This window comes from Dendrobium catenatum, unplaced genomic scaffold, assembly GCF_001605985.2.
Source record: "Dendrobium catenatum unplaced genomic scaffold, ASM160598v2 fragScaff_scaffold_459, whole genome shotgun sequence".
NCBI classification, from domain to species: Eukaryota; Viridiplantae; Streptophyta; class Magnoliopsida; order Asparagales; family Orchidaceae; genus Dendrobium; species Dendrobium catenatum.
In genome coordinates this window covers 1003435-1026840 of record NW_021318921.1, presented here as the reverse complement: position 1 = coordinate 1026840, position 23406 = coordinate 1003435, and the positions used below count along the sequence as shown (strand labels likewise).

General features: G+C 34.6%; 1 protein-coding gene and 1 non-coding gene across 2 annotated transcripts; one reads left to right on the top strand and one right to left on the bottom strand.

The window, feature by feature from the left end:
• Window positions 1-833: 833 nt before the first annotated feature.
• LOC110112570 lies at window positions 834-2565 on the bottom strand. Its single transcript, XM_020844836.2, has one exon. It carries the CDS (start codon window positions 2488-2490, stop codon window positions 1090-1092), a length of 1401 nt encoding a protein of 466 aa, XP_020700495.1. The 5' UTR covers window positions 2491-2565; the 3' UTR covers window positions 834-1089.
• Window positions 2566-21820: 19255 nt separating this feature from the next.
• Window positions 21821-21893, top strand: TRNAK-CUU. The gene has a single exon. It is a non-coding gene; the product is annotated as a tRNA-Lys (tRNA).
• Window positions 21894-23406: the final 1513 nt, after the last annotated feature.

Sequence of the window (23406 nt, the reverse complement as noted above, 5' to 3'; positions counted from 1 at the left end):
AACCAAGTATTTTCATATTTCAGTTGGATTACATTTGAGATCAACCTTAGGACCATATCTTTTTGCTCTAGTCATAGATGTTCACACTTGACATTTGTAAGAGGTTTGTATCCTAGTGTATGCTTTTTGCTGATGATATTCTTCTTGTTGATAAGATGAATGAGGCGATTGAAGATAAACTTGAAATATGGAGGCCGGTCAACCTTAGAATATAAAGGTTTCACTTGAGTATATGTAAAATCGAATATATATATATATATATATATATTGGGTCTATTGTTTAGATAGTGAAACAAATTGGGATATTATTAATAGAATTCAAGTTGAATAGTTGAAGTAGAGGAATGCATTGGGCATGTTGTGTGATAGAAAAGTTCCCCTCAAAGTTAAGGGAAAATTCTATAAGATGGTGGTGAGACATGCAATGCTTTATGGTGCATAATGTTGACCATTAAAAGAGAAGCAAAATATTAATTTAAGTGTTACAGAGATGAGGATGCTCGATGGATGAGTGACTTTACTCTTAGAGACAAGATACGAAATAAATATATACGTGAAAAGGTTGGAGTAGCTTTAGTGGAAGATAAGATTAGATAGTCGCCTTTGATTGTTTCGTCACATAAAAGGGCAGCCTTCTGATGACCTGGTTAAGAGAGTTGATGTATTCGAATTGGCTTATGTTTAAAAAGGTAACGATAAATTTTAAAAAATTTAGCTTGAAAATATTAAAAATGACATTTCTTTATTAAATTTAAATAAGAATTTGACTCTTAACATAACACAATAAAGAAAAATGATTCATGTAGCACCCCACATAATCAGATAAATATTTGATGTGGTGTCTCCATAAAATATATATTATTTATGTTCCACATTGCTCTCTATTATTCTACTCTTTATTCAAACATTTAGAATTTATTTTGGAATTACATTCATAATTTATCACTCTCTCCAATACAAATAGTTAAATAAATAAATACCCTATGCTAGATCCAAGGGGATTCTCCCAACCAGGACAGCTATAAGAAATTTAACGAATTATCCAAAGGACCCCCTGTGAGAATTGAAATCACAGAAAACACCTCAACCTTAGCTTTTCTTACTATCATCCCCACCGACGCCGTGCAAATAGGCCTTCTTGCGGCGCTCGGCCCGGCCCAATCCGCATATCACGATGAAGCAGGCTGCGTAAATCCCGTGTACCTTCCAGTTTGCCCGCGGCGCTTCTCCGGTCACGGCGCGGTGAAACACCGTAATATAATAATGCATTCCCACTGATAAACCCAGTAGCATCTGAGCCAGGCCCACCATTTTCCCCGTCTTGTGCTCCTCCTCGCCGGCGGAGAACGCGACTACCAGTGCGATTAGCTGCGCGACGAGGTACACCACGTAGCCAAACGTCTGAACCGCCTGTGTCCACGCGTAAGCTGCCGGGGATGCGGCGTAGAAAAACCGGAGAGGCTCGAGTCCCGTCATGACGGCGGTGAGCGAGAGCGTGGCGAAGTAGATGGCGAGGTAAGCCTGGACGAACAGAAGGGCGCGGTGGAGGGAGGCGGAGCTGCCGGTGCGGAGGAGGTGACGGAAGAGGGCGGTGACTAAAAGCAGGGGAAGGAGGAGGAGGGCCGAGGACGTGGCGGAGGCGATCGAAGGGGCGTATTTGTTTCCGACAAATGGTTTTACGCCGGCGGCGATCTCGCGGTGCGTTTTGGAGAGGTAGAGCTTCGAAGTGGTCGAGAGCTTCTCGAGGTCGGGGAAGAGGGTGGAGTGGAGGCGAGAGGGGAGATCGCGGAAGTCGGAGATCAAGTCATCTCCGTCTTCGCCGGCGCCAGTGCTGTCGGCATCGTCGAGCCAGTTCTCCGGGGAAGCCAGTGGCTTCAATTTGGTATTGGATTGGGGTTTAGAAGGGGGCGGATCTTTGGCATCGAGCTTTTTCTGGATTTTGGGGGTAGGATTTAGAGATTTAAATTGCTGTGTTTTGGTGGAATTGGATTTGAGGAGGGCGATTTTGTTGAGATTGGATTTAGTGACGTTCTTCTTCGCGGCGCTGCTGGTTTTATTGAGCTTGAACTTGCTAATGGAGATGGCGCTGAGTTCGCCGGCGATGGAGATTTTATTGGGCTTGTTCTTGGTGACGGCAGGGGAAATGGTGACGGTTTTGTTAAGCTTGGATTTGGTGGGAGTGGTGGTGTCGACTGAGAGAATTATGCTGATCTTGGATGAGGAGGAAGAAGTGGAATTTGTTGCTTTGGGCTTGAAGGATTTGGTTTTGTTCTTTGGTTCTGGGAAATCTAAGACGGGTTTCTTCTTAGTAGGGGATATCGATTTCGGAATGGGAGAGTCGTCGAGATCTTCTTTACTGTTGAAGGAATGCAGGTTTCGTCTAGTAGTAAGATTGTTGGAAGAAATGGGGGTCGGCATGGAGATGGAGAGGAAGAAGAGGAGAAGGAGCGCTGCAGTGGATGCCGACGGGGAGAAGGGGAAATTTGACATTTTTGGAGAGGTAGATCTGGCAAAAGATTGGATTTTGAAGAAGATGAGTGGAAATGTAGCTTTATAAGAGGGGGAAGAGAGAGAGAGGAGAAAGAGAGAAATAACTTCCTGTCGGTCCGGAGGTCAATCATAACACATCACTTTATTCAATACATAACAGTACACAGTGAAGGTATAAAGTTTATTGATGTCTTGACGCATCTTGATTAGCTTCCAGATGGCATCTGCATGTAATAATTTCCACTGAGAGAGAGGAGAAATTATTTCGTGTCGGTCTAGAGATCAATCAGGATACGCTGCATTAGCCGATACACAGCGATACATAGTGATGGTATACAGTATATTGATAATGTGGTTCATCTTGATTAGCCTCTAGACAGCATCTGCACTTAATCATTTAGAGAGAGAGAGAGAGAGAGAGAGAGAGAGAGAGAGTTGTGGTGTATACTATTGGAGTTATAGATCCAGACGGAGTATGGGAATATTGATAGGGTGGAAATTGAGATGGAGACGATAAAGAGCAGCCGCAGTGAAACTGATGTGCTGTTGACCGCCGCCGAAAAGGCTGAAGAATTAGCTGGACGGAATTGTGGTTCAGAACAGTTGCAGATAAATTATTATTACTGTTAATATATATTTGTAAATAATGTTCAATAAATTACAAATATGAGAACAAAAATTGCATCGTGATGTTGGACTTTGAAGCTATTTGATTTATTTTGATATTATTATTATATGTTAAATATTTATATGATTTTATTCTCAAAGTAAATTCAATTTTCTCATAATATTCTCAACAATTTCCTTTGCAATATTTTTAACTATCATAAAGTTTATTTTTATTATTATTATTTTGGTTGATGATGATTTTTTTATATATATATATTTCAAGAGTTCTTATATTTCTTATTCGATATTATGAAAAAATTAGTTGATAATTTCCTTGCATTTTACTCAGCAACTAATTATCATTAAGCAATTATATCAATGCACTATTGTCAAATTAACACAAAATTATCCGGTTAAGAAAAGACTGTAAAATTCAGGACATTATATATCTATTTGAGATAATTATTTTCATAATTTTATTTTTTAATTACTCTTAAATATCTACTTGTCTACTTTTTTTTATTTTTCAAAATTTTATGATAAAAAATAATTCCTTAGAATTACATCCGTTAGAATATGATAATTATAAAAAATCTTATCTAAATCTTTTTAACATTTATAATATATATATATATATCGGAAAAATGATTATAGAGCTTCAGCTCATTTTAATTTGTTAGTTGAGTGTTTTAACTATTAATCAAAAAATTTTGAGTTCAAAATTTGTAAATATGATGTGTGTGAATTTACATTTAATTAGCTTAAAAAAAGATTATATAACTAATTACTCATTTGTGAACCATTTTTTTTGTCATTTCCTGAATAAAATTTCATAAAATATCTTATTAATATGAATGTTTGTGTAATTCATAGAAGAAAATTAAAGAAAAATTAAGAAGGTGATTAGTAGAAGATAATTGATGTTAATGTAAATGAATATATGATTATTTTTGAAATAACACTAATCTATTAAAAAATTATACATAAATATAGCTGTGTTACTTAATAAATTACAAAAATAGTCTAATGAAAAAGTGTTTTTGTAAAGAAGAATATTATATTTTATCTATGTTGTATCATTATGTTTTATCCTAAAAATGCTCTGAAGAAAAAGTGGTTTATATTTTATTATATTACAATTTTTGTCTAAACGAGCAAGCAGAGCTTTGTTTGATTAAGAGCAAGCAACGTCATTGTCCAATGTACACCACAAATAAATGCTTTATAAATGTGCGAATGTGCAATCACATGACCTGCTTTGAAATTCCTACGTATTTGAATGATGATTGAAGTGTTTGCATTTCGAATCGAGTAGTGTTATTCTCTCTCTCTCTCTCTCTCTCTCTCTCTCATTTCAATCTTATATTAATTTGCCTAATCAATTATATGGTATAGATTTGTATGTTTTTTTTTTTAATATAGCATTTCTATTTCTATTTAGGGGTTATTTCTTAGCAAGTATTTGGATTACTTGAATATTTAAATTGTCTTTTAGCATTTGATGTACTATAAAATAAATCAATTAGGGCATATACATATATTAATGATGGAGATGATAGATCTTAGACTTGTGGTTCTCATTGAATGGGAGATTGTTGATGAGATTGCCGTGTGTGGTTGTGGTCATAAGCTACTCTTCCACAAGCATTGATGATGAGGAAGCAAGTACGAATGCGGCGTTGGTAATGTGCAAGAGCATGAGTAGGGGGTGCATGGAGAGATGATATTGTTGTGCAAACAGCGGAAACAAAATTAGAATCAAAGCACAGTCAACACAAAGAACATGGCGATTTACGCGATTCAATGAAGAATTGCCTACATCTGCAGGGAGGGGAGGATGATTTCACTATATTGGAGAAAATAAATGCATAATTGGCTATCTCTAGCTCTCATATACAACAGCCATCAAACCCTTAATTTATAGATTTGAGACAAAATAATTAAGAAAAATATAATTAATGTCACACTATTAAAAATCAAATCAATGCCATAATTGGATCAAATCAAAGACCAAATAAGATCTCCTAATTAATTCATTAATTAGACACTAAATGCTTTCCTAATCCAAGCTTATTTAGATTTGGAAAAATTTTTAAATCAACAATCTTCATCTCATCTTTCACTTAAGAAAGCAGAAGATGATAAATTAGGCTCCAATATCATAATGACTGCAGTAGGTTGGTTGCCTATGTATCCCCCTCTCACAAGGATCAAGCCAAGTGTAGTACTTCAAAATAAGTAGACAATCATTGATGGGTCTTGTACTACTGTCGTGGTGATTTCTTCAACCCATATAAAGACTTGTCTAATCTGTAAACCAAGTCTTTTAAAGTTCTAAATCCATGTGGCTATAACATGTGGATCTCTTCTTGCGATTACCTATGTAAGAATGCAGTTTTCACATCGAGCTACTCCAGAATTAGACCATAGTGTGCAACAAGTGCTAAGAGAACACAGATAAAGAGATTTTTAATCATTGGGGAAGAACATCTCATCACAATCAATCCCTTCTTGTTACATAAAATCTTTTGCCACCAACCTAGCCTTATGCCGCACATCAGCTCCATGAGATCATTTTTTCTTTGCGTACACCCATTTTTACCCAATAGCTTTTCTTCTTGGGGGAAGCTTACACCCATTTGCATCCATCTCTTCATCAATAATCCTCTTCCATATATTACCATCTAATTGTCTACTACTTCATTATAGTGATTAGGAATTTCAACCTCCGTGAAGATAGTAAATGTTATGCTGACGAATAACCTTAAAAAATTAGCGCTCCTGCCTCAATGGATACATTGAATTCCTTAGTATCTAAGGCCTTAATAGATAAAAAAATCTTCTTGATATCTGGAACATGTCTTACTACAGCCAGCTCTCTCACAATACCATTATATATTCTGATGAAGATGCTCCCCACACCAATAGTATGACTAGCTGATCATTTCCAATGGTCACTACACCACTATCAGCTCCTTGTAGGTACAAAATTGCTCTCTTATGGGAAAAGTATGATAAGTAGCACCAGTATCCAAAATCTAGTATAAATCATCTATAAACAAAGCTCTAATAAATAACAAATAGTGATACATCAGAACATTCATACCACTCTTCCACACTAAGGTTTGTCTTTGCCTCAGTGAAAATTCTCTTTCTCTTTTCCTTCAATATTGAACAATATTTCTTCCAATGACTAGTCTCTAAATAGAAAGCGCATTGATTCTTCCCAAGACTAGGCCTATGAGACTTGCCCTACCTTTTACCATATTTACCCTTTTTATTCTTTTGCTTCTCAAATCTTTCTCATTGGAGTTTGAGAGCCTTGGCAAAATACATCTTTGTAGATTCTTTTTCCCTATTTTTTTGCTCTAGGCACTGCTGTCTATTTCATTTGGAGGGAGAGGAATGAAAGGAAATTTGTGAAGTGTTTTAAGAGCCATGCTACTGTTCTTGTTAACATTAAAAAGGTTGTTAGTCTTAAACTATCCATATTGAAAAATGGTATGAATTTATGCTTATGTTGTAGTTTTGGGATTCTATTCTTCGGGTGGGCTGCTTGGCTTTTTTGGATCATTTGGTCTCGTTCGCCTGCTCTGTTGGTATACTCTTGTTGCATGCGTGGTTAAGTCATGGACTTGAGCCTTACGACTAGGGGGACCATGATGAATGGATTGCATTCTTTGTTTCCCATGATGGAGGATCTATGCAACTATTTATTGATGGCAATTCCAGCAACCGGGGAACAATTTTGGGCTTGATAGATGCAATCCCTTGCTTTTTTAGCCTTGTTGTTTATTCGGATGATCTTTTGTTATGCTTTTGGCCTGCTTCTTTCTCTTTAATTTAATTCCAATTTGACATGTGTAACCTTTTTTGCACCTTATTGATGAGCTCTTTTTTAGCCTCTTTTAGTGGTTATGTTCCACAATTTTATTTTTTATTTTCTTCAATCTTAAACATGTAATTAGTTTTCCTCAGTCAATGAAAATTGGGCTTTGCCCTTAATTTTCCCCAAAAAAATAACTCAATATATAAATATGTAAATAAATGTGGAGTTACAATTTAGCTATATATACTAATTTGAGCATAACCTTTTAGAAGCATTGTTAAAAGTTATGGAAAAATCAAAACTTTTCAATTTAACCGACATAATCATAATCAGACGTACAATTTTACTGAATGGCACATCACAGACATATGTTTCTCACATAAGCAATCACAATACGTAAAATTAATGCTTTTTAGTTTTTCCAAGTTGTTTCTTCAATTTTTAATAAAACAAAAGATACACAACTAATATTTTAAATTTATCTCTAATTACATATAGAGTGAGCTAAGAATATTATGAGCATTCAATATTCTATAAATACAATATTCTCTGAAATTAATAGCAAAAATAATCGATCACTCGTTGAGAAAACTCCTAACATTATGAGATCGAATATAAATCTTTTTCATGAATTTGATTGTACGCTTAAAAATGAGAGCAATTGTTTGAAGAAATTTGATATGAGATCAAACGAAGGGCTTATAAAATCTTGCTTCAATTAAGATTTTATTAAAGGAATCTTTTTCACTATTTTCTACAATAGTTTTTTAATATAAAAATTTATAGTTCAAAATATTTTTGTGCTAGAAAGCAGTAAAAAAGTTATCCCAAACGAAACCTAAAGCTTCATTTGGGACGACGTTCTTACTACTTCTTAAAACAATTTTTTAGTACTAAAATTAAAAAATTTGTACTAAAAAATTTAGATGTTCAGATGAGTGAGAGCAAATGTTTTTTAACATTTTGTTGATAATATAATATACATTTCTTTCATTGGATGAATTGCTCGTGTCTTAGGAGTGTTGAACATTATTTTTCTGACTATTTGATTATTTTTATTATTATGTATGTTATATTTTTAATTGTTATTGATTGGTGATATTGTTAAAAAAAAGAAAGTAGATATTTCCCCTAATCGTTATCATGTGTCTGAAGTTCATTATTAAAATATTAAATTTTATTGAAATAATAATAATAATTTTTTTAAAAAATATTAAAAGTATAGATGCCTCGTAATTGAACTTTGTTTTTATTTTAAATTATTTATAGTTCTTATTGTTATTTACTTCAAAGTTCAAACTATTTCATTATTTATTTAGGGTATATATGCCTAATAATAAAAAAGTTTTTAAAATAAAACCTATTGATATATGTATTTGATGCACACGCAATTGGGACAGTTTTCTTGCTGCTTTATTTTTCAGACTGCAATTACAATTTTTATTTTGCTATTATTTTTTCATTGATTTGAAGAAATTTTTATGTAAAGACTCAGGAAGCAATTTTTTATAGCATTTATCAAAAAAACTTTATTTCCTATTAATCAATTTATAATCACCTTTACAAAAAAATTATAACTATCTCAAATGGACCTCAAATTACAAAATAAAGTAGGAGGAAATTCAGCCACAAAAAATATTTGCAAATTTAAATGAAATTTTTGGTAAAATCAACATATCAAAATTAAGGACATTATAACAATTGTAATTGCAATTTCGTTGAATTATAAAAGTTGGTTAATTTCTTAAAAACATTGGTTAAACATGACATTATGCACTTATGCAGTTATGCTATACATTTAGGAATAAATTTAATGAAAACTTATTATTAATACTTTATTAATTTGGTTGCAACTTGCAAGTATCATAACTATAAAACGTAAGTGAAATTAAAGAGTTTTGAACTTTTTTATATTGAGTTTGAATACAAAGCATTTATATAGAGATTTAGAATTTATTTGGGAGGGCTATAACATTTTATAAAATTAATTATTATGTTATTATAAAGAAAACAATTTAGCTATTCTGATTATAAAAAAATTATTTTAGAAAGCACTAAAAAAATTGTTTTAGAAAGAAAAAAAAAAATCCTAAACAAGTCTAAATTATGACGCTGATCCTTTTGGAATTTGTATAACAATAATTTGATCAAGGGAAGTTTTTCTCTTAAATATGATTTTTTATGATATATCATTTATAAAAAAAAAAATAACTTTACGTTAATAACTTAATATATAATTTAACACAAAAATTAATAGTTCTGTTAAATCTATCATTAATTACTTCTTAACCAGTAGCCATAAAATCAATGTAATATATTTCTAATATTAAATAGTATATATTAATTTGTCAATTTCTTTTTGTGTAAAACAGTAAAAGAATGCAAAGGCTAGCTCTCTTTTCTTCCAACATCGTCTTCCTTCATGTGCCTTAATCCGGTGGACCACTCGTGAGACTGAATAGTCCCGGACATAGCCCATCTTAATCCGAGGTTTAGATCTAAAAAAAAAATTAAAAAAATACATAAAAATATCCGATCCTGATGTAAATGATGTCAAGATATACTTCATAAAAGGGAATCAGCCTTTCTTTTGAGGGTAACAAAATATGATTGGAAAATATAGAATCTTATGTATGTAAAAAAGGGGATCTACATACATATTATTTTATTTTAGTGTTATTTACATATTTAATGTTTAAAACTTTAATATTATATGTCTACCACCCATAGAATAAATATTGGTGCATGGAATGAAATATTAAAGTTTATATGGTGATATTGGTAGTAAGAATGAAATATATGAATGATATTGTTAAAGATATAAAATTTAATGTCTTAGCTTTGTATGAAGATCCAGCACACAATCATATAAAAGAGGAGGTGTTGCGTTCATAAGAGAACACCATAGTTTTTACGTGAAAATCCCTTAAAATGGGAAAAAATCATGGGGTCTAGCTCAGTTTGAATGAATCCACTATTATTTGCAGTCAATTACAAATGAGGCCCTTCCTTGGGGGGAAAGCCTTGGGTGGCCGGATGTAGCAAATGTACATCAAATTACATGGTGGGAATTGGAAGAATTAGTATTGAAATATTCATTTAGTTGGCAGAACCATCGTTGGTGAGTGACGATGGTCGGAAAGATCGTAGTCTGGTGACTGTGGTACGAAGGACTATTGTCTGATGAGGGAGGTCAGAAGGACCGTAGTCGGCAGGAGATAGTGGTTAGAAAGATCGTTGCCTAGCGAGGGAGGTCGGAAGGAGCATAGTCGGTGGGAGACAATGCTAAAAAATACCATTATCTGGTGAGGTAGTTCGGGAGGACCGTAATCATCATGAGATAGTGGTTGAAAAGACCCTTGTCTAGTGATGGAGGTCAGAAGGACAGTAGTAGGTGACGGAGGTCGGAAAGATCGTAGTTGGTATGAGACAGGGTCAGAAAGATCGTTGTCTTGCAATGAAGGTTAGAATGACCGTAGTATGCGACAGAGATCAGAAAGATCATAGTCGGTAGAAAATAGGGGTCATAATATCTGGCAATGGAGGTTGAAAGGATCATAATAGGAGATAGAGGTCAGAAGGATCGTAGTCAGCAGGAGACAGGGGACAGAAAGACCGATATCTTGTGATGTTGGTCGGAATGACCGTAGCAGGCAACAGAGGTCAAAATGATCAAAGTCGGTAGCAGACAAGGGATAAACAGACCGTAGTCATAAGGCAGTGGTCCAGTGGAAGTCCGGTCATTATTCGGTGGTCTGGTAGAACTCTGATTCTATCGGTGGTCCGACAAAAGTTCGGGCCTCAGTCGGTGGTCTAGCGGAACTCCAGCGTCGGGCGATGGTCCGGTAGAACTCCAACGTGAGGCGGTGGTCCCGCAGAAGTCGAACGAAAGTCCAGCACCAAGCGATGGTCCGACGGAAGCCCGGCTTTAGACGATGGTTCGGCAGAACTCTTGCGTCAGGTGGCTGTCTGGAAGAACTCCGGCTTCAAGTGGTGGCCCAACAAAACTCCAGTGTCGGGTGGTAGTCCGACAGAACTCTAGCGTTAAGTGGTGGTCTGGCAAAAGTCTGGCTTTCGTCGGCAGCCGGGTGGAAGTTTAGTGGCAGTCAGCGTCCAGGTGGTGGTCCGACTGTGGTCAAGCTGAAGTACGGTTGTAGTCAGCGGCTGGGTGGTGGTTCGACAGTGGTCGAGCTGAAGTTCTGCGGCGGTCAGCGGACGGATGGAAGTTCGACGGCGGTCTACGGCCAGGTGGAGGTCTAACAACGGTCGGGCTGATGTCCGACGACAGTTGGAGGCTGGGTGGTAGTCTGACAACTATAGGCTGAAGTCCGACGGCCATCGGCGGTCGGGTGGAAGTACTGCCGCGGTTGACGTCCGGGCAGTCGGGCTGAAGTCTGGCGACGATGATTGGTCGGGCGATTGGCATCCTGGTGGAAGTCTGGCAGCCGTCGACAGCCAGGCAATGGTCAGACGACGGTCAGGCTAAAGTCCGGTGGCGGTCGACGATCGGCGACCGGCGGCGGGGTAGTGGTGCTGGAGCTCTTGAAGTTTCAGAGCTCTCTCAAATCTCTATCCCAAGGTCCCCCTGATGTAGAGAGTGGGGGTCTATTTATAGATTTTCATGAGTGGCACACCTCTTAAATATAGAGAAGATTCGGGGCAAGTTCAGAGTGCTCCATCGGATTGCCTGTATTGATTCCCCCGATCATAGAGAGTTTTCAACTATTTAAGTGCCTTAACGATGTCAGAATTCAACGATCTTGTGCTCGTTGGATTCGTCTCACTGAGCCGCTATTTGATTATAAGCATGCTATATTTAGATATTATATTGTCATTCAAATAATGCTTTGACTTTTTCAAATGTGGTCCGAGCTCTTGATTTGGACCCATTAGGGCTTGGGTTGGATCGATTTTGGTGTTGTTAGGTTCGTCTCTTTAAGATGTTCAGTTTGACCACAAGTTTGTTGAAATTAGAATTCATATGATCCCGAATTTAATTTTGAAAGTTTCCTACTTGAATATGCCTCTAGATTCGTGCACAATCAAAGCAATTTTCGATGATGTATCAGATATATTTGATATTAAAATTTTATATGAGTGATAAGAATGTAATATTAAAGTTTTGAGTGATAGACATGTAAATAGCATGAAATAAAGTGATATGTATGTAAATCACCTTCATTCTGAGAATTTAAATAATAATAATTTTTGAAGTTGGACAAAATAGTTAAAATATTTATTCTTATGAGAAAAAATAAAATTTCAAAGTAGACAGTTGTCTATCCTAGGCTCCTCCTGATTTAACCCCTGCCTTCATATTCTTTATATTTATATTGAGATTAGTATTGAATATAATGTCAAAGGACCTCATTAATCTAAGCACAAACCAACGAATATGAAGCAATCAAGTTTTTTTTTTTTTTTTTCGTGAGTATCTTCATTTTCTCAAAATTATAAGTTGGAGGCATAATATATACAAATATATTAATGAATCTGCTAAAAAAAATTTAAAAAATAATTAATTAACAAAAAAATTTGTATTTATTTTCTTCTACTATAACTTTAAGTTAAATTTATTATTTTATCCTAATTAAGAAAAAACATTGAGATAATGATATTGTAATTATTATGGCTCGAAAATGAGGGAACTGTCGCATATTAGCTTTTATAATGTACACAAAACAGCCAGCAAAGGCAAACATAATAATATTATGTGCGGCACCGCTTAATTTTACTGGGTCGTACAGAAACATGTTAGAACTTTATTCCCGTATGTAAAGGAGAAATTATTATGTGTTCACGGGCTCTAGGGTGCAAATTAGTTGAGTCGAGTTTGAATTAGTACGTGTTCGAATTGAGCTTTCATATATCGAGCTCGAGCTCGAGCTCGAACTCGAGTCGAGCTCAAAAAACAAGCTCGAACTCGACTCGTTCTATAGAGAATGAGTTTGAGTCGCTCGTCGAGTCACCACTCACCCGTCCGGCGCGGTCAGTTCGTCTTCCAATGCGAGCAGTCCTCCAAAAATTAATTTGGGGAGATTGTGAAATTGTAGCAGGTTTATTATTAACTCTTATAAAAAAAATTTAATAATTTCGAGCCGGCTCGCAAACTCGTGAGCCGAGCCTCATAAAGTTCAAACTCGAGCTCGTTTAACAAACAAGCTCGAGTTTGAGCTCAAGCTCAAGCTCGTGTCTCAATAAGCTCAACTCGTGAGCTCATAAACGAGTCGATCGAGCTCGAGCCAGCTTAGCTCACTTACATCCCGACCAGGCCCCGTTCGGAGGTAAATCAGGACACGCAACGTCACTTTTTTGCTGTGTATCGGTGATGTGTATAGGGTGATGCGACGCATCCTGATTCGCATCCGAACAATCGGTGACCGCACAAAATAATTCATCCATATAAAGAGATCAAATTCCAATAAAATAAAATAAAACAAAACTGTACTTTATTTGTAAATACTAAAAACTAAACTGCAAAAAGTAAATTACTGCAATTTTCATTTCAAAGAGTAGGGATCATTCCTGGCAAATAATGATTCATGTAATTAGAAAATCATTACATATAAAAATCTATTTCTTAGAAAAAATAATGAGGGATTTTCATACAAATAATAAAAAATTTATGTATTTATAAAAAATTAAAAATAACACTTAAATATGTATACAACACTCAAAACTTTAAAGTACATAAAATATTAATATGAATATATAATGCAATATGTTTTTTAATGCATATATTTTGTTGTGATTTAGACCTCATTTGAAACGGCTTCTTATTGCTTCTTAAAGCATCATTTTATACTAAAAAATTGCTTAAAAAAGCAGTAAGAAAGTCATTCCAAAAGAAGCCATAGTCACTAAAAAGATATATAAATTAATATAAAGTTTTAGGCTTCATTTGAGAATGCTTTCTTACTGCTTCTCAAAACAACTTTCTAGTATACAAAATTTAATTTTTTACAAGAGAGTTTCTTTAAGAAGCAATAAAAAAATCGTCCCAAATGAAGTCTTAGTTATTAGATATATAAATATATAAGAATTTTGTGAATTGCATGGATGCAAATTCTCTTAAAAATATTGATAGATGATTTCTTGTTTAGAAGTGTAGAATAGACATACTTAGCCAATAACATAACAAACAATAAGAACCACATCTCCTAAATATTAATGGGAGATATTTCTCGCGATAATAATTGTATGTTCAACAACTCCAATTTATTCAAAGGTATATGTAAATGTGATTGATAAAATAAGTCATTTTCATAAATAAAAAAATTATAAAATTGTGAAAACTAAGAAAAATAGCGCCCTCGCAAGTCGCAAGCATATCAGCCAAAGTCACTTAAGGAAAGAATTTATATCAAAAATTCTGAATCATTTTAGGCTTTGTTTGGGATATTTTTTTGCCACTTTTTTTAATATTTTTGTACAAAGAATTATTAAAATTGTGACACATCACATTATTTATGTATTTCTAGAAAATAAATCTAATCATCTTCAATTTTTTCTTAGAAACACTAAAAATATCCATAAATATTTTCAAATTAGTTGTTTTATTTTCAAAACTATTATGGATGTCCTTTTTTTTGTTTATGCAAAAAAAAAAATTTTCAGACACAAATATACTTAAAATTAATAGAATTATCCTTACGATTTGGTACATATATGTGTATTCAAAATATAAAAGTTTATCTTAAAAATAATTTAAAATGATTTTATTTTCTTTTTGAAGACATTAAATTGTTGATGAATTGATCAAATATCAATACTACTATATAAAAGTGGTTTGAGATTCCACCCAAATGCAATCCTAACCTTCTATTTAATTTATAAAAGTTGAATCTCAATCATTAAGTTTATTTATATATTTAATTAACTTATTTATTAACTTCATTTATTCATTTAATTTAAAAAGTTTTAATAAATAAATTAATATATAAGTTCATAACATAAATAATCATTATTGATTTATTAGTTAATCAATATGAATGATTATTACATAAATAATCATTATTAATTTATTAATTATCATTTAATTAAGTTCATATATATTAGTTAATCAATAATTTAGATTATTACATAAATAATCATTATTAATTTGGATTCACCTTAAACTGGATCTCATTAGTGGCGGACAACTTGTTTGAATTTTTATTTTTTTAAATGAATTGTTTAAATGTAGTTTAATTATAATTATAATTTAATCTTGTCATTTTTAAATAATACACATTAATTAGCCTTTTTAATATATTAAACCTATAGTTTCTTATTTAATACCATCATATTATTAAAAAATAATATCTAATTTTTTTACTAATGCAATAAATAAAATAAGTTTTCTTTTTTTTAATATTTTTAATTTTAAAGAAGCTATGCAATAATGCTATTGGTTCTCCCAAATTCCCAATGCTTAGTGTTAAATAAGGTAGACGTTATGTCCCTTTCAGACAAGTGTCGGTCTTCCTTTTAGGCATGTTCTTAATTTTTGAACGCTTGTCTTTACTTCCACCACCGACGCTTAAAAATTATGGGGAATATACGAAATTTATTGGTGTTTTGATTTTTTTTGGAAAAAAGAAACTGAAAGCATTTGTCTTTATTTTGATGTAAGAATATTGCTTTATATAAATAATTATTTCTGATATTTCATTGAAATTGAGAAATAACTTATCAATTTCACCTGCAATATAATTACAAATATTTAATCTTATTTTATTAATGAAATGTTTCTATTTTTGTTTCTAGCTTGCTAATAATTGCCATTGAAAATGAGCGATATTATACAATTGATAAAGGCTTCATTTGGGACGGCTTTCTTATTGCTTCTTAAAGTTATTTTTAGTTAAAAAACAAAATAGCTGTACTAAAAATTTACTTTAAGAAATAATAAAAATGTTGTCCTCAATGAAACTAAAGTGCCATCTCCAATATGAACCGTAAACCTAAAAAGAAATTAGATTTCTGAATATAAGCAATATTAATTAGAACTTATTATAACCATAATTGAACATAATTGACATATTATTAAACATATTTTGGAGTTTGTTTGTATTTTTGAATCAGAAGAAAACAATACTAAAAGAAACTTAGATAATATTGTAAGCATACAGTTTTCGTTCCCTTAAACGGTTCCTTTTGTATTTATAGTTTTACTCATTAGTTTCTATATATACACCTGTAATCAACTTTTCATAATAAGATTTTCATATTCTCTGTTCTATCTTCATGTTCCTCTTCTTGCTCTCTGCTTCGTTCCTTCTCCTGCCGTCCAAGGAAAACTCTCACATGGTATCAAGAGCCGGAAATGGGAGATCAAGAATCATCTTCTTCCCTCCCTCCCACCTCCGCCACTCTCGCCGGAACACCAACTGATCTTGCAATACAGGTATGCCTCAAATTCATCATTTCAAACCTCAAGAACATCATTCCCCATTCCTTCACACCCGAGAATTATGCTATTTGGCACATACAAATTTTTCAACATCTCTCCGCCAATGGCTACGCCGATCACCTCACCGGCAAAACCATCCCACCGGCTGATACAACTTCTCAAGATCACGCTCGGTGGCGCCTTATTGACAACAATGTCATCTCAGCCCTCTTCTCAACAATATCTCTCGCTCTTCTACCCTATGTCATCACCTCCATGATCGCTCAAAAAGTCTGGAGCATTCTCAAACGTCGGCTGTAATCCACGAGTCGTTCTCGAGTTATACAACTCAAGAACGAGTTACACCATGTTCAAATGAACAATCTCGTGATGCAACAATACCTCTCCCAAATCAAGAACCTCGTGGATAACATAGCTGCCTCCGGTGCGACGATTGATCCAGAAGATATCGTTCTATACTATCTAAACGGTCTACCATCAACTTACAACTCCTTCAAGACTGCAATTCGCACCTCCCCCCTCCCCGCCGATCTTGATAATCTCTACTCACTGCTCTGCAGTGAGGAGATACACATAAATCAAGATCTTCATAAAGATCAATCCACAATCTCCTCTGCCTCAGCTTTCTACGCCACTTCTCAAAATCAATCTCGCAACCGTTACCAGAAACAATTCAACAAGAATAAGCCTGCTCAATACCGACAATCTGACACAGGCGACTCAACTCAACCAACTACAACGGCTAATACGACGCGTCCCACCTGCCAAATCTGTGGCAAACTTGGGCATATTACTATTAATTGTTGGCATATGTGCAATTTAAATTATGCACCAACTACTCCAAATAGACCACGAGCTATGCTCGCTCAGCCAACAACGCCCACCCCGCAACTGTGGATTCTTGATTCAGGTGCAACCACTCACTTGACCTCCGACAGCACGAACATACTACAACCATCCAACTACACTGGCCAAGAATCTGTCACCGTCGCCAACGGCTCCTCTCTACCTATTCATAACTATAGTCAAGGTTTGCTTCCGCTACCAGACACCCCTCGTAAGCTACATCTTTGCAATTTACTCCACGTGTCTTCTCTTACTCATAACCTGTTATTTGTATCAAAACAAACTACCGATAACTCGATCTCAATTACCTTTGATTCTAATGGCTTTATCATTAAGGACATTCAGGACAATCGTCCGCTGCTTCGTGGACGTCTTCTTAACGGCCTCTATTAGATCAACGTCGAATCGGACATCAACCCGCAAGCACTTCAAACTAGCACAACTTCCTCCTCCACCTGGCATGCACACCTGGGTCACCCGAATAATCAGCTGCAACATCACTTAGCACACAACATACCCGACTTCAAGAACTTCTCATTGTCTTTATTCTGTAATTCTTGTAATATGGTCAAGAACCACAAACATTCGTTTAATAAAAAAAGCACTGAAACCTCCTCACCATTCGAGCTCATCCACTCGGATGTATGGGGGCCAGTTCCAATGTCCTCTTTAAATGGATTTTGCTACTATGTAGTCTTTATAGATGATTTTACAAGATTTTCTTGGTTATACTTCATGACTTCTAAGCATGAAACTCTCACAAAATTTAAATTGTTTTGCAGCTTAATACAAACCCAATTTCATTCTACTCCAAAAAATTTCAAATCTGACGGTGGCGGCGAATTCACAAGTCTTGCCTTCAAATCATACCTTCATGATCATGGCATTTTACACCATTTGAGCTGGCCACACACACTTGAATAGAACGGCCTTGCTGAACGCAAACACAGGCTTCTTCTTGACTTAACATTAACGCTCTTGCATGCCTCAAATCTCCCCAATCAATTCTAGGTCGATGCCATAGCGACAGCCAACTACCTTATAAACCGACTTCCCTCCAAATCTCTCGATCTTAAATCCCCTCACCACACTCTTCACAATAAACTTCCAAATTACTCACACCTTCTTACCTTCGGCTGCCTTTGCTATCATTGGCTTCAACCTTATACCCCAAACAAACTACATCCCCGCTCTTAGCTGTGTATGTTCATCAGCTACTCACCTCAACACAAGGGCTACAAATGCTACAACCTGGACACCCACAAAACTCTTATATCCCGACATGTTGTGTTCTACGAAGACATATTTCTTTACCACAACTCTACTTTGCTCGGCATCCCAAATAACTCAATCACTCAGCACTACTCGTCCCCTCACTTACTGGTTCCTCTCTCTACTCTTCCTAATAACACTTCTACTGACCACTCTTCATCACATTCTTCCACAACCATCACTAACACAACACCTCTTGTCAATTCCCCTTCTCCTTCTCCAGATCACAACCCAGCCAGACCACTAAAAAATGACCCGCATCCTCCTATTCATCAAATGCAAACACGCTCAAAACTAGGCATCTTCAAACCAAAGAATATATTCACTCTCCTCAGCTGCACTGACCCCAATCACACACCCTCCACCTACAAATAAGCCTCAAAGCATGCTCACTGGCGGACTTCCATACAAGACGAATTCGATGCACTTCAGAAACAACATACTTTGTCCCTCGTCCCCATCCTGACGAACAAACAAATACTTGGTTGCAAATGGACTTACAAAACCAAAGTGCATCCCACGGGCGAGGTAGATCGTCACAAAGCTTGCCTTGTCCCCCTTGGCTATGATCAATCCTTCGGTGAAAACTATACCAAAACTATAAGCCCTGTAGCAAAGATGCCTACCATTCATGCTCTTCTCACTCTTGCCATCAACCGAAAATGGCAAATGCTCCAGCTAGATGTATCTAACGCCTTCCTCCACGGTGACCTGCCCGATGATATTTATTTGTGTCAACAACCCGTATTTGAAGATCCAAATCAACCAAACCACGTTTGCAAACTACATAAATCACTCTACGGTCTCAAACAGGCGCCCCGGTAATGGTTCTAAAAATTCACAAGCTTCTTACAATTACGCAGTTTTGGGTTCAGTTGCTCCGACCCTTCTCTCCTTATTTTCTCTAAATCTCACATTCACATTTACCTACTAATTTACGTAGATGATACTCTTGTCACATGAAATGAGCCCTCTAGCATAAAGACACTTCTTCAAGACTTAAACTCTTATTTTGCACTCAAATAGCTCGACTAAATATCCCTCTTTTTAGGCATCCAGGTTCTACAAACCACTAATGGCTAATTTCTAACTCAAGAGCACTATGCCCGTCAACTCATTCAAGAAGCAGGTTTTGAGCAATGCAAAGCATCTCCTACTCCAATTGCTCCCACTTCAACACACCTACCAGTCAACATCCAACCCTTTCATGATCCACCTTTATACCGTCGTCTTGCTGACTCTCTTCAATATCTCTCCATAACCAGACCCGACATTGCCTTCGCCACAAACAGGGCCTGCCAACACATGCAACAACCTACGATTCAAGACTTCCAAAGCATCAAACACATACTCCGCTATGTCAAAGGCACACTGCATTTTGGACTTCCGATCACACTTGGCGATCTGCAACTCAGAACTTATACGAACGCTGACTGGGCCTCAGATCATTCCGACCAGAAATCTACATCCGATTTTTGCACATTCATGGGACCAAATCTTATCTCTTGGTCTGTTAAGAAACAAGCAACACTAGCCAAGTCCTCGACCGAAGCTGAGTACAGGGCCTTATCTGCAACAACATATGAAGTTATTTATCTCCGTCGACTAACCGTCAAACTTCAACTTGAACAACTTTCCCCTAAAACCATTCATTGCGACAACATTTCAGCCATTGTCATTGCCATGAACCCCGTTTTTCACGCACGGATGAAACACATCGAGATCAACTATTACTTTATTCGTCAACACATTTCATCCGGTGCCATAAATATTCAGCATATTTCCTCTCAAGATCAAATAGCTGACATATTAACAAAACCGTTTTCTTACACTCGATTTAACCACCTTCGATCAAAATTAACCATTCGAAACTCGAATGATTAATTTGCGGGAGGCTGTAAGCATATGGTTTTCGTTCCCTTAAACTGTTCATTTTGTATTTACAATTTTACTCATTAGTTTCTATATATACACCTGTAATCAACTTTTCATAATAAGATTATCATATTCTCTGTTCTATCTTCATGTTCCTCTTCTTGCTCTCTGCTTCGTTCCTTCTCCTGCCGTCCACGAAGAACTCTCACAAATATATATTTCGATGATAGTTAAATCATTGAATCAAAAAGTTTTGAGCATCCTTAAAATATTGATCAAATAATTTCTGGTAAGCTTGATCAAATTTCTATCAATGTTTGATAAAAGTTTAAGACATTTTTAAATTTTATATTTTTACACTCTATTTATGTTGAGATTGACTAGTATGATTTTTTTATGCTTTTGCAAACAGATGTACACTATTGGCAGATATAAAGCTAGGGATGCGATGAAAATAGATTTAATAATGATGATTTTCAAGAATATATTTTTTAGTCATTTTAATGTTATCAAATTTAGGCTCTTTATAGTGATTTAACCGTGTTATAGTGACATAAATGAAATCTCTAAAAGCAAATTTTATAATGATATAGCTTCTACAATTATACTCAATATATTATCATAAAAAATATTGCCCTATTTTAATTTAATATAAAGCTTTTTATGAAAATTTATTCTCTATTATATTTATCTTACTGTCATAGTTATTATTCTTGCATTCTTAGATACTATACTCTATTATTTAATATCATTGATATATCATCAAAAAATTATCTTGATCAGGCACGAATCTCGAGGCAAAATCAATTCGGAAACTTCAAAAATTAAATTCGGGATCAACCGAACTTTGATTTCAGCAAACTTACAGTCAAATTGAGCATCTCGGAAATACGAACCCAACGACACCAAATTAATTCGACTCAATCCGAGCCGAAATGAGCCCAAATCAAGGATCCGAAGCGTTGTTGGAAGCTTTGTACCACTGTTTGAGTTACCAAACGGTTTTTAAATATGACGAGCTTATAGTCGAATTAATCAGCCGACACCCGGACTTCTATCGTACAGTTGTTATTTGTAATATGATCGCCCTCGGAGGTCAATTAGTCCATTGTAACCAACTTATATTCTAGTGAAATCATTTTAAACTAGGCTAGGCCTTGTAGTTTTTCCCCTTTCAATGGTTTTCCACGTAAAAAATCTTATGTCCTCTATGTGTGAGCTGGATATCCGTGCAAAGCTAAGACATATAGTTAAAACGCTATCGCCGCATATATTCTAGCCAGCGCAACAATCATAATATGTTCAAATTTTATTCAAATATTAAAAAAAAATATTAGAAAATGTAATTAAACTATTTTATAAATTTTTTCCGATAATGTCTTATTCCAATCCTATTTTAATTATGCTCGAATATTTAAAAAATCATTAAAATTTATTATATTTTAAATAATGCTTGAGCATTATATTTAATATTTAAAAACATAATACTAAATTGATATCACAAAGCCCGTCTAGCTCAGTAGGTAGAGCGCAAGGCTCTTAACCTTGTGGTCGTGGGTTCGAGCCCCACGGTGGGCGTCTAATTTTTTTTTTCTTCCCATTAAAATGCCATTTTTTCAGTTGATAAACTTTTTTTTCCTTAACGCGTTCCAGCTTAAAATAAAGCTTAAGATTTTTATATTATATATATATTTTTTTTGTAAATTATATGAAATAAATAATCTAACATAAATAAGATATTTGTGTCCATTATTCTTTTTTTGTTTAGCATGAAATTAATATAAAGTATTTGCTCTCACAATCTAATGTAAGCTGACTCAGCTCCATCAACTATAATATAAGTCTTTAAACGGAAAATTTTGTGGCTTAAGCAACTATATTTCTTCAAGAATATTTCTACATATGACCTTGCCAGCCAGTTTTCACTGTCAAGTGTCTCAATTATTTGAACTTTACTCCTTAATGTCCTCACCTTCACAAGAGATTTTTTTTAAGGATATTTAGATCAATTAAGATAAAATCATACACATAAAACATACACAATACTTAAAATCAAGAGCTCTTGTTGTTGCTAAAGATCCCGATCAAAATATCAAGATGAGCTGCATCATGTGAAAACTCTTAAATAAAAAGAAGCTAAACTCTTAAACATATAGGCACCTCTTGGTGTAATGGTTGGAATATTTTCTTATAAATTTAACCTCAAGTCTTTGAATTTAGGGTTAGTTTGGAAAAAAAAAATGTATTCATTAAGAAACTCCGCAGTTAATGGTTGGAATATTTTCTTGATGTAATGATTGAAATTTCATTAAGAAACTTCGCAGTTAATGTTAATGTATTTAAAATAAACTTTTAAATGATTAAACCCATAGATTTACTTTGCAATTAATATAAAAAATTTATAAAAAAAGTTATAAATATATTAAGGGTTTAATAAACTTCCTAGTTTTGCCACCATATATTCTCATAATTTCTCATACTTAAACAATAATGCATATAATTCATTTCATTGCAGTAATTAAAATAAAAACAAGCTTATTTTGAAATTCATAAGATGGCAACAAAAACTTTACATGGCATAAATATACTATTTCAGAATTTTACCAAATTGTATGAGATTTTTTATAACCCGATTTTAAGGCTTAAATTTTACTACAATATTTTTTGAGTTCAAGATTATTTTTTTAGGCAATTAAAATAGCGCACTTTTCAAAAATACATGGCATAAAAATTTTCAGAAAATCCCTAAAAGTCTAAATCTGATGTCTGTATAACATATAGAAAGTTATATAGTGAATTTTTTATAGGTGTAAAGTTATTCTAATTTTTTGGTTACAAAAATATAAATTTAATTGAAATAATCCATAAATTGTCGTATTTTTTAGAACTAAGATAGATCAATTGTCACCTACCTCGAGCCGAATAGCTTTCAGAACAGATCCATAAGCAAAAAAATGAATTGTAGCGACGCAAAACCTCTTTTCCCTCACTAGAATCCCTCTTTAATGTTGCACAGTTCCACAACGTTGGTCACGGTGCTATCCTATAAGATGCACAATGCCAATGCACTCCAAAGTGCATAATTAAATTG

What these genes read in the sequence shown, in the direction of transcription:
- LOC110112570 (XM_020844836.2), bottom strand. Translation starts at nt 2,490, where the DNA reads ATGTCAAATTTCCCCTTCTCCCCGTCGGCATCCACTGCAGCGCTCCTT.